Raw genomic sequence first — 13,689 nt, 5'->3', positions numbered from 1 at the left:
ACTGGCTGGACATGGGGACATAATTCTCTGGTCACTAGCTGGACATAATTCTCTGGTCACTAGCTGGACATGGGGACATAATTCTCTGGTCACTGGCTGGACATAATTCTCTGGTCACTAGCTGGACATGGGGACATAATTCTCTGGTCACTAGCTGGACATGGGGACATAATTCTCTGGTCACTAGCTGGACATGGGGACATAATTCTCTGGTCACTAGCTGGACATGGGGACATAATTCTCTGGTCACTGGCTGGACATGGGGACATAATTCTCTGGTCACTAGCTGGACATGGGGACATAATTCTCTGGTCACTAGCTGGACATGGGGACATAATTCTCTGGTCACTGGCTGGACATGGGGACATAATTCTCTGGTCACTAGCTGGACATGGGGACATAATTCTCTGGTCACTGGCTGGACATGGGGACATAATTCTCTGGTCACTAGCGGGACATGGGGACATAATTCTCTGGTCACTGGCTGGACATGGGGACATAATTCTCTGGTCACTAGCTGGACATGGGGACATAATTCTCTGGTCACTAGCTGGACATGGGGACATAATTCTCTGGTCACTGGCTGGACGGCGACATAATTCTCTGGTCACTAGCTGGACATGGGGGCATAATTCTCTGGTCACTAGCTGGACATAATTCTTTGGTCACTAGCTGGACATGGGGACATAATTCTCTGGTCACTAGCTGGACATGGGGACATAATTCTCTGGTCACTGGCTGGACGGGGACATAATTCTCTGGTCACTAGCTGGACATGGGGACATAATTCTCTGGTCACTAGCTGGACATGGGGACATAATTCTCTGGTCACTGGCTGGACATAATTCTCTGGTCACTAGCTGGACATGGGGACATAATTCTCTGGTCACTAGCTGGACATGGGGGCATAATTCTCTGGTCACTAGCTGGACATAATTCTCTGGTCACTGGCTGGACATGGGGACATAATTCTCTGGTCACTGGCTGGACATAATTCTCTGGTCACTAGCTGGACATGGGGACATAATTCTCTGGTCACTAGCTGGACATGGGGACATAATTCTCTGGTCACTAGCTGGACATGGGGACATAATTCTCTGGTCACTGGCTGGACATGGGGACATAATTCTCTGGTCACTAGCTGGACATAATTCTCTGGTCACTGGCTGGACATGGGGACATAATTCTCTGGTCACTAGCTGGACATGGGGACATAATTCTCTGGTCACTAGCTGGACATGGGGACATAATTCTCTGGTCACTGGCTGGACATGGGGACATAATTCTCTGGTCACTAGCTGGACATGGGGACATAATTCTCTGGTCACTGGCTGGACATGGGGACATAATTCTCTGGTCACTAGCTGGACATAATTCTCTGGTCACTGGCTGGACATGGGGACATAATTCTCTGGTCACTAGCTGGACATAATTCTCTGGTCACTAGCTGGACATGGGGACATAATTCTCTGGTCACTAGCTGGACATGGGGACATAATTCTCTGGTCACTAGCTGGACATGGGGACATAATTCTCTGGTCACTAGCTGGACATGGGGACATAATTCTCTGGTCACTGGCTGGACATGGGGACATAATTCTCTGGTCACTAGCTGGACATAATTCTCTGGTCACTGGCTGGACATGGGGACATAATTCTCTGGTCACTAGCTGGACATGGGGACATAATTCTCTGGTCACTAGCTGGACATGGGGACATAATTCTCTGGTCACTGGCTGGACATGGGGACATAATTCTCTGGTCACTAGCTGGACATGGGGACATAATTCTCTGGTCACTGGCTGGACATGGGGACATAATTCTCTGGTCACTAGCGGGACATGGGGACATAATTCACTGGTCACTGGCTGGACATGGGGACATAATTCTCTGGTCACTAGCTGGACATGGGGACATAATTCTCTGGTCACTAGCTGGACATGGGGACATAATTCTCTGGTCACTGGCTGGACGGCGACATAATTCTCTGGTCACTAGCTGGACATGGGGGCATAATTCTCTGGTCACTAGCTGGACATAATTCTCTGGTCACTAGCTGGACATGGGGACATAATTCTCTGGTCACTAGCTGGACATGGGGACATAATTCTCTGGTCACTGGCTGGACGGGGACATAATTCTCTGGTCACTAGCTGGACATGGGGACATAATTCTCTGGTCACTAGCTGGACATGGGGACATAATTCTCTGGTCACTGGCTGGACATAATTCTCTGGTCACTAGCTGGACATGGGGACATAATTCTCTGGTCACTAGCTGGACATGGGGACATAATTCTCTGGTCACTAGCTGGACATGGGGACATAATTCTCTGGTCACTGGCTGGACATGGGGACATAATTCTCTGGTCACTAGCTGGACATGGGGACATAATTCTCTGGTCACTGGCTGGACATGGGGACATAATTCTCTGGTCACTAGCGGGACATGGGGACATAATTCTCTGGTCACTGGCTGGACATGGGGACATAATTCTCTGGTCACTAGCTGGACATGGGGACATAATTCTCTGGTCACTAGCTGGACATGGGGACATAATTCTCTGGTCACTGGCTGGACGGCGACATAATTCTCTGGTCACTAGCTGGACATGGGGGCATAATTCTCTGGTCACTAGCTGGACATAATTCTCTGGTCACTAGCTGGACATGGGGACATAATTCTCTGGTCACTAGCTGGACATGGGGACATAATTCTCTGGTCACTGGCTGGACGGGGACATAATTCTCTGGTCACTAGCTGGACATGGGGACATAATTCTCTGGTCACTAGCTGGACATGGGGACATAATTCTCTGGTCACTGGCTGGACATAATTCTCTGGTCACTAGCTGGACATGGGGACATAATTCTCTGGTCACTAGCTGGACATGGGGGCATAATTCTCTGGTCACTAGCTGGACATAATTCTCTGGTCACTGGCTGGACATAATTCTCTGGTCACTAGCTGGACATGGGGACATAATTCTCTGGTTACTAGCTGGACATGGGGACATAATTCTCTGGTCACTAGCTGGACATGGGGACATAATTCTCTGGTCACTGGCTGGACATGGGGACATAATTCTCTGGTCACTAGCTGGACATGGGGACATAATTCTCTGGTCACTAGCTGGACATGGGGACATAATTCTCTGGTCACTGGCTGGACATGGGGACATAATTCTCTGGTCACTGGCTGGACATGGGGACATAATTCTCTGGTCACTAGCTGGACATAATTCTCTGGTCACTGGCTGGACATGGGGACATAATTCTCTGGTCACTAGCTGGACATAATTCTCTGGTCACTAGCTGGACATAATTCTCTGGTCACTAGCTGGACATGGGGACATAATTCTCTGGTCACTAGCTGGACATAATTCTCTGGTCACTAGCTGGACATGGGGACATAATTCTCTGGTCACTAGCTGGACATGGGGACATAATTCTCTGGTCACTAGCTGGACATGGGGACATAATTCTCTGGTCACTGGCTGGACATGGGGACATAATTCTCTGGTCACTAGCTGGACATGGGGACATAATTCTCTGGTCACTAGCTGGACATAATTCTCTGGTCACTAGCTGGACATGGGGACATAATTCTCTGGTCACTAGCTGGACATAATTCTCTGGTCACTAGCTGGACATGGGGACATAATTCTCTGGCCACTAGCTGGACATAATTCTCTGGTCACTAGCTGGACATGGGGACATAATTCTCTGGTCACTAGTTGGACATGGGGACATAATTCTCTGGTCACTAGCTGGACATAATTCTCTGGTCACTAGCTGGACATGGGGGCATAATTCTCTGGTCACTAGCTGGACATAATTCTCTGGTCACTAGCTGGACATGGGGACATAATTCTCTGGCCACTAGCTGGACATAATTCTCTGGTCACTAGCTGGACATGGGGGCATAATTCTCTGGTCACTAGCTGGACATGGGGACATAATTCTCTGGTCACTAGCTGGACATGGGGACATAATTCTCTGGTCACTAGCTGGACATAATTCTCTGGTCACTAGCTGGACATGGGGACATAATTCTCTGGTCACTAGCTGGACATGGGGACATAATTCTCTGGTCACTAGCTGGACATGGGGACATAATTCTCTGGTCACTGGCTGGACGGGGACATAATTCTCTGGTCACTAGCTGGACATGGGGACATACTTCTCTGGTCACTAGCTGGACATAATTCTCTGGTCACTAGCTGGACATGGGGACATAATTCTCTGGTCACTGGCTGGACATGGGGACATAATTCTCTGGTCACTAGCTGGACATGGGGACATAATTCTCTGGTCACTAGCTGGACATGGGGACATAATTCTCTGGTCACTAGCTGGACATGGGGACATAATTCTCTGGTCACTAGCTGGACATGGGGACATAATTCTCTGGTCACTAGCTGGACATGGGGACATAATTCTCTGGTCACTAGCTGGACATGGGGACATAATTCTCTGGTCACTAGCTGGACATAATTCTCTGGTCACTAGCTGGACATGGGGACATAATTCTCTGGTCACTAGCTGGACATGGGGACATAATTCTCTGGTCACTAGCTGGACATGGGGACATAATTCTCTGGTCACTAGCTGGACATAATTCTCTGGTCACTAGCTGGACATGGGGACATAATTCTCTGGCCACTAGCTGGACATAATTCTCTGGTCACTAGCTGGACATGGGGGCATAATTCTCTGGTCACTAGCTGGACATAATTCTCTGGTCACTAGCTGGACATGGGGACATAATTCTCTGGTCACTAGCTGGACATGGGGACATAATTCTCTGGTCACTGGCTGGACGGGGACATAATTCTCTGGTCACTAGCTGGACATGGGGACATAATTCTCTGGTCACTAGCTGGACATGGGGACATAATTCTCTGGTCACTAGCTGGACATGGGGACATAATTCTCTGGTCACTAGCTGGACATGGGGACATAATTCTCTGGTCACTAGCTGGACATAATTCTCTGGTCACTAGCTGGACATGGGGACATAATTCTCTGGTCACTAGCTGGACATAATTCTCTGGTCACTAGCTGGACATGGGGACATAATTCTCTGGTCACTAGCTGGACATAATTCTCTGGTCACTGGCTGGACATAATTCTCTGGTCACTGGCTGGACATGGGGACATAATTCTCTGGTCACTAGCTGGACATAATTCTCTGGTCACTGGCTGGACATAATTCTCTGGTCACTGGCTGGACATGGGGACATAATTCTCTGGTCACTAGCTGGACATGGGGACATAATTCTCTGGTCACTGGCTGGACATGGGGACATAATTCTCTGGTCACTAGCTGGACATGGGGACATAATTCTCTGGTCACTGGCTGGACATGGGGACATAATTCTCTGGTCACTAGCTGGACATGGGGACATAATTCTCTGGTCACTAGCTGGACATGGGGACATAATTCTCTGGTCACTAGCTGGACATGGGGACATAATTCTCTGGTCACTAGCTGGACATGGGGACATAATTCTCTGGTCACTGGCTGGACATGGGGACATAATTCTCTGGTCACTAGCTGGACATAATTCTCTGGTCACTAGCTGGACATGGGGACATAATTCTCTGGTCACTAGCTGGACATAATTCTCTGGTCACTAGCTGGACATGGGGACATAATTCTCTGGTCACTAGCTGGACATGGGGACATAATTCTCTGGTCACTAGCTGGACATGGGGACATAATTCTCTGGTCACTAGCTGGACATGGGGACATAATTCTCTGGTCACTGGCTGGACATAATTCTCTGGTCACTAGCTGGACATGGGGACATAATTCTCTGGTCACTAGCTGGACATGGGGACATAATTCTCTGGTCACTAGCTGGACATGGGGACATAATTCTCTGGTCACTAGCTGGACATGGGGGCATAATTCTCTGGTCACTAGCTGGACATAATTCTCTGGTCACTAGCTGGACATGGGGACATAATTCTCTGGTCACTAGCTGGACATGGGGACATAATTCTCTGGTCACTGGCATGAAGGGGGAAATAATTCTCTGGTCACTAGCTGGACATAATTCTCTGGTCACTAGCTGGACATGGGGACATAATTCTCTGGTCACTAGCTGGACATGGGGACATAATTCTCTGGTCACTAGCTGGACATGGGGACATAATTCTCTGGTCACTAGCTGGACATGGGGACATAATTCTCTGGTCACTAGCTGGACATAATTCTCTGGTCACTAGCTGGACATGGGGACATAATTCTCTGGTCACTAGCTGGACATAATTCTCTGGTCACTAGCTGGACATGGGGACATAATTCTCTGGTCACTAGCTGGACATAATTCTCTGGTCACTAGCTGGACATGGGGACATAATTCTCTGGTCACTAGCTGGACATAATTCTCTGGTCACTAGCTGGACATGGGGACATAATTCTCTGGTCACTAGCTGGACATAATTCTCTGGTCACTAGCTGGACATGGGGACATAATTCTCTGGTCACTAGCTGGACATAATTCTCTGGTCACTAGCTGGACATGGGGACATAATTCTCTGGTCACTAGCTGGACATAATTCTCTGGTCACTAGCTGGACATGGGGACATAATTCTCTGGTCACTAGCTGGACATAATTCTCTGGTCACTAGCTGGACATGGGGACATAATTCTCTGGTCACTGGCTGGACATAATTCTCTGGTCACTGGCTGGACATGGGGACATAATTCTCTGGTCACTAGCTGGACATGGGGACATAATTCTCTGGTCACTAGCTGGACATGGGGACATAATTCTCTGGTCACTAGCTGGACATGGGGACATAATTCTCTGGTCACTGGCTGGACATGGGGACATAATTCTCTGGTCACTAGCTGGACATAATTCTCTGGTCACTAGCTGGACATGGGGACATAATTCTCTGGTCACTGGCTGGACATAATTCTCTGGTCACTAGCTGGACATGGGGACATAATTCTCTGGTCACTAGCTGGACATGGGGACATAATTCTCTGGTCACTAGCTGGACATGGGGACATAATTCTCTGGTCACTAGCTGGACATGGGGACATAATTCTCTGGTCACTGGCTGGACATGGGGACATAATTCTCTGGTCACTAGCTGGACATAATTCTCTGGTCACTGGCTGGACATGGGGACATAATTCTCTGGTCACTAGCTGGACATGGGGACATAATTCTCTGGTCACTAGCTGGACATGGGGACATAATTCTCTGGTCACTGGCTGGACATGGGGACATAATTCTCTGGTCACTAGCTGGACATGGGGACATAATTCTCTGGTCACTGGCTGGACATGGGGACATAATTCTCTGGTCACTAGCGGGACATGGGGACATAATTCTCTGGTCACTGGCTGGACATGGGGACATAATTCTCTGGTCACTAGCTGGACATGGGGACATAATTCTCTGGTCACTAGCTGGACATGGGGACATAATTCTCTGGTCACTGGCTGGACGGCGACATAATTCTCTGGTCACTAGCTGGACATGGGGGCATAATTCTCTGGTCACTAGCTGGACATAATTCTTTGGTCACTAGCTGGACATGGGGACATAATTCTCTGGTCACTAGCTGGACATGGGGACATAATTCTCTGGTCACTGGCTGGACGGGGACATAATTCTCTGGTCACTAGCTGGACATGGGGACATAATTCTCTGGTCACTAGCTGGACATGGGGACATAATTCTCTGGTCACTGGCTGGACATAATTCTCTGGTCACTAGCTGGACATGGGGACATAATTCTCTGGTCACTAGCTGGACATGGGGGCATAATTCTCTGGTCACTAGCTGGACATAATTCTCTGGTCACTGGCTGGACATGGGGACATAATTCTCTGGTCACTGGCTGGACATAATTCTCTGGTCACTAGCTGGACATGGGGACATAATTCTCTGGTCACTAGCTGGACATGGGGACATAATTCTCTGGTCACTAGCTGGACATGGGGACATAATTCTCTGGTCACTGGCTGGACATGGGGACATAATTCTCTGGTCACTAGCTGGACATAATTCTCTGGTCACTGGCTGGACATGGGGACATAATTCTCTGGTCACTAGCTGGACATGGGGACATAATTCTCTGGTCACTAGCTGGACATGGGGACATAATTCTCTGGTCACTGGCTGGACATGGGGACATAATTCTCTGGTCACTAGCTGGACATGGGGACATAATTCTCTGGTCACTGGCTGGACATGGGGACATAATTCTCTGGTCACTAGCTGGACATAATTCTCTGGTCACTGGCTGGACATGGGGACATAATTCTCTGGTCACTGGCTGGACATAATTCTCTGGTCACTAGCTGGACATGGGGACATAATTCTCTGGTCACTAGCTGGACATGGGGACATAATTCTCTGGTCACTAGCTGGACATGGGGACATAATTCTCTGGTCACTAGCTGGACATGGGGACATAATTCTCTGGTCACTGGCTGGACATGGGGACATAATTCTCTGGTCACTAGCTGGACATAATTCTCTGGTCACTGGCTGGACATGGGGACATAATTCTCTGGTCACTAGCTGGACATGGGGACATAATTCTCTGGTCACTAGCTGGACATGGGGACATAATTCTCTGGTCACTGGCTGGACATGGGGACATAATTCTCTGGTCACTAGCTGGACATGGGGACATAATTCTCTGGTCACTGGCTGGACATGGGGACATAATTCTCTGGTCACTAGCGGGACATGGGGACATAATTCTCTGGTCACTGGCTGGACATGGGGACATAATTCTCTGGTCACTAGCTGGACATGGGGACATAATTCTCTGGTCACTAGCTGGACATGGGGACATAATTCTCTGGTCACTGGCTGGACGGCGACATAATTCTCTGGTCACTAGCTGGACATGGGGGCATAATTCTCTGGTCACTAGCTGGACATAATTCTCTGGTCACTAGCTGGACATGGGGACATAATTCTCTGGTCACTAGCTGGACATGGGGACATAATTCTCTGGTCACTGGCTGGACGGGGACATAATTCTCTGGTCACTAGCTGGACATGGGGACATAATTCTCTGGTCACTAGCTGGACATGGGGACATAATTCTCTGGTCACTGGCTGGACATAATTCTCTGGTCACTAGCTGGACATGGGGACATAATTCTCTGGTCACTAGCTGGACATGGGGACATAATTCTCTGGTCACTAGCTGGACATGGGGACATAATTCTCTGGTCACTAGCTGGACATGGGGACATAATTCTCTGGTCACTAGCTGGACATGGGGACATAATTCTCTGGTCACTGGCTGGACATGGGGACATAATTCTCTGGTCACTAGCGGGACATGGGGACATAATTCTCTGGTCACTGGCTGGACATGGGGACATAATTCTCTGGTCACTAGCTGGACATGGGGACATAATTCTCTGGTCACTAGCTGGACATGGGGACATAATTCTCTGGTCACTGGCTGGACGGCGACATAATTCTCTGGTCACTAGCTGGACATGGGGGCATAATTCTCTGGTCACTAGCTGGACATAATTCTCTGGTCACTAGCTGGACATGGGGACATAATTCTCTGGTCACTAGCTGGACATGGGGACATAATTCTCTGGTCACTGGCTGGACGGGGACATAATTCTCTGGTCACTAGCTGGACATGGGGACATAATTCTCTGGTCACTAGCTGGACATGGGGACATAATTCTCTGGTCACTGGCTGGACATAATTCTCTGGTCACTAGCTGGACATGGGGACATAATTCTCTGGTCACTAGCTGGACATGGGGGCATAATTCTCTGGTCACTAGCTGGACATAATTCTCTGGTCACTGGCTGGACATAATTCTCTGGTCACTAGCTGGACATGGGGACATAATTCTCTGGTTACTAGCTGGACATGGGGACATAATTCTCTGGTCACTAGCTGGACATGGGGACATAATTCTCTGGTCACTGGCTGGACATGGGGACATAATTCTCTGGTCACTAGCTGGACATGGGGACATAATTCTCTGGTCACTAGCTGGACATGGGGACATAATTCTCTGGTCACTGGCTGGACATGGGGACATAATTCTCTGGTCACTGGCTGGACATGGGGACATAATTCTCTGGTCACTAGCTGGACATAATTCTCTGGTCACTGGCTGGACATGGGGACATAATTCTCTGGTCACTAGCTGGACATAATTCTCTGGTCACTAGCTGGACATAATTCTCTGGTCACTAGCTGGACATGGGGACATAATTCTCTGGTCACTAGCTGGACATAATTCTCTGGTCACTAGCTGGACATGGGGACATAATTCTCTGGTCACTAGCTGGACATGGGGACATAATTCTCTGGTCACTAGCTGGACATGGGGACATAATTCTCTGGTCACTGGCTGGACATGGGGACATAATTCTCTGGTCACTAGCTGGACATGGGGACATAATTCTCTGGTCACTAGCTGGACATAATTCTCTGGTCACTAGCTGGACATGGGGACATAATTCTCTGGTCACTAGCTGGACATGGGGACATAATTCTCTGGTCACTAGCTGGACATAATTCTCTGGTCACTAGCTGGACATGGGGACATAATTCTCTGGTCACTGGCTGGACATGGGGACATAATTCTCTGGTCACTAGCTGGACATAATTCTCTGGTCACTGGCTGGACATGGGGACATAATTCTCTGGTCACTAGCTGGACATGGGGACATAATTATCTGGTCACTAGCTGGACATGGGGACATAATTCTCTGGTCACTAGCTGGACATGGGGACATAATTATCTGGTCACTAGCTGGACATGGGGACATAATTATCTGGTCACTAGCTGGACATGGGGACATAATTATCTGGTCACTAGCTGGACATGGGGACATAATTCTCTGGTCACTAGCTGGACATGGGGACATAATTATCTGGTCACTAGCTGGACATGGGGACATAATTATCTGGTCACTAGCTGGACATGGGGACATAATTCTCTGGTCACTAGCTGGACATGGGGACATAATTATCTGGTCACTAGCTGGACATGGGGACATAATTCTCTGTTCACTGGCTGGACGGGGACATAATTCTCTGGTCACTGGCTGGACATGGGGACATAATTCTCTGGTCACTAGCTGGACATGGGGACATAATTCTCTGGTCACTAGCTGGACATAATTCTCTGGTCACTAGCTGGACATGGGGACATAATTCTCTGGTCACTAGCTGGACATAATTCTCTGGTCACTAGCTGGACATGGGGACATAATTCTCTGGTCACTAGCTGGATGTAATTCTCTGGTCACTAGCTGGACATGGGGACATAATTCTCTGGTCACTATTTGTGTGTGTACGCCCTGTGTCACACCCATGTCATGTGTACACACAGGTGTGTAACACGTCCTGGTTCTTACCTTGTTGTAACGTGTCCTGGTTCTTACCTTGTTGTAACGTGTCCTGGTTCTTACCTTGTTGTAACACATCCTGGTTCTTACCTTGTTGTAACGTGTCCTGGTTCTTACCTTGTTATACTCCCAGGGACCCTCTGGCTGTGTGTCACACACACGAATGTGTAGTGTGTCCTGGTTCTCGTCTAATATACAGCGCTCACCTAACCCTAGCTGACCCTTAGTATTGATGCGGAATAGCTGGAATGAAAGAAAAGATCCTGTTTGTTACACATTGCCAGTAACTCTTGCCTGAAATTATTGTAATTGTTGCCTGAATCAATAGACATCAAGTTAGGGGGAGATACCCCAAATGTTTAAAATTACTTCCAATGATTCAGGACCAAAACACAATTAATAGAAATTGATAGAAACATTACTATTACACACAATTTTAACATTTTACTAATGTTATAAGGAGATTAACAAAAATATTAAATATCAAATATGAAAATTCTGCAAATTTGGGCAAAACATCAATGTTTTCATTCCTTGAAGACAGCTGATAATTTCTGATCATGAAATTTTTTTCAAATGCTTCATTTATTAGACCATGACAATAACGGTATGGGACAGATAGAAATTGATGGGAAAATGCATTATGTTTTATTAAACACTTTTCAAAGCCATATATTTGGTAATTTTTGCAGAAACATATTTATTTAAATAATCTAGTTCTCAAATAAAACCAAAAACAAATAGGTCATGGTCTACTATGCCTTCTAAGTGATTTTTAACAAAAGCTTTCAAAGGGCACAGAGATTACAAAACACCTTGCAAAAGATTTGATCTACACATTCTTGATTCATTTTTTCATAACAAAATGATGAGTGCATTAAAACAACTGTAGTATAAATGGTGCAGCTTGATGTCTCCAGAGCACATTCCCTTCAGACTTCAATTGTTCAAAAATATTAGAAAATCATCTTTGTACCATTATAAAATATTATGTCAAAAATAATTGGGAGAAATAAATGGATATTTATTTGAAATTCTTGCCTAAAACAATGTAAGAATCCAAGAATAAATAAAATAATTTAAAAAACACATGGACCAGAAATTGTTATTGCCAGGGATGAGTGGACTGCCCAGAAGACATCAAGTAGATAAACCAAAACAATGACAGATATGTAGATAAATCTCAATATTATCAACTAAACATGCATTTGAAGATTTCCAAAAATATACACACTTATTTTTTAGAGATTACTGACTAGAAAATGTTCAAGAATAGCATCATTGTAATCAAAATTGCTATATAATTCAGCTGGAATCATTTAATATTGAAATAATAAGAATTCTGTTGAGTTAGGGCAGGTCATATACTGTTATCATTTGGAGTAAATACAAAGTTTTATTCAAATAAAAAGAAATCTATTGAGTTAGGGCAGGTTAGATACTGTTATCATTTGGAGTAAATACAAAGTTTTATTCAAATAAAAAGAAATCTATTGAGTTAGGGCAGGTTAGATACTGTTATCATTTGGAGTAAATACAAAGTTTTATTCAAATAAAAAGAAATCTATTGAGTTAGGGCAGGTTAGATACTGTTATCATTTGGAGTAAATACAAAGTTTTATTCAAATAAAAAGGCTTTAAATTATTCAAAAGGGTCAATGGTATCAGAAAAAAATGTTTAAAAAATATTTTTTTTAGAAAAATGTGCGACATTATTTTTCTATAACAGAATTGAGAAATAGTCAACACATTCAACGCAATTAAAATCTAATTCCAGTGAAAAAAAAAATTTTTGCCGATTCTACTACACTTTTCTCCTTATTGTAAATGAAACCTACTACACAACATTAAATTTCAATTATTAACACTGATCTTAACATAAAGTAACACACCAAAGACATATTAAAGACACATTTTTCTTGAACTGCTAAGGATATGAAATATGATAAAAAATACATGTGGATATTTTTGAGCAAAAAACCTAATATACTAAAGAATTCCAGAAATCCACCAAAATTAGGATAAGTTTCCAAACAAAGAAACAATATAAAAAAAAACAATAAATTGTCTAAGGTGGGAGCCATCCAACTACTGACTGCCCCGCCCACTACAAGGGTAAATATTCCTGAGCCCAGTAAGAGGATGGATGACATTTGGTGCAAACTGTGGGGGTGTTGACATGGCTACCTGTAGGAGACTACGACCCTGACAGCGTAACAGCTTAACATCAACTGACTTGAACCAAACACCGGTCCAACACAGTGACCTCCCCTTGAGCCTTATCTGCAGTAGGAGCATGTGACAT

At 45.9% G+C, this 13,689-nt stretch overlaps 1 protein-coding gene across 1 annotated transcript in view; it reads right to left on the bottom strand.

The window, feature by feature from the left end:
* LOC131935548 (N-acetylgalactosaminyltransferase 7) overlaps nt 1-13,689 on the bottom strand; it is a 70,711-nt gene that overhangs the window by 16,988 nt on the left and 40,034 nt on the right. The window contains exon 12 of the mRNA XM_059291997.1: nt 11,502-11,627. Within this exon, the coding sequence (XP_059147980.1) occupies nt 11,502-11,627 (126 nt within the window). The remainder of the gene's footprint in view (nt 1-11,501; nt 11,628-13,689) is intronic.

This window comes from Physella acuta, unplaced genomic scaffold, assembly GCF_028476545.2.
Source record: "Physella acuta isolate Inbredline_101_S28 unplaced genomic scaffold, ASM2847654v3 ptg000148l, whole genome shotgun sequence".
NCBI classification, from domain to species: Eukaryota; Metazoa; Mollusca; class Gastropoda; family Physidae; genus Physella; species Physella acuta.
Note: the sequence above shows the minus strand (reverse complement) of the source record. Positions and strands in the feature narration are given on the sequence as shown.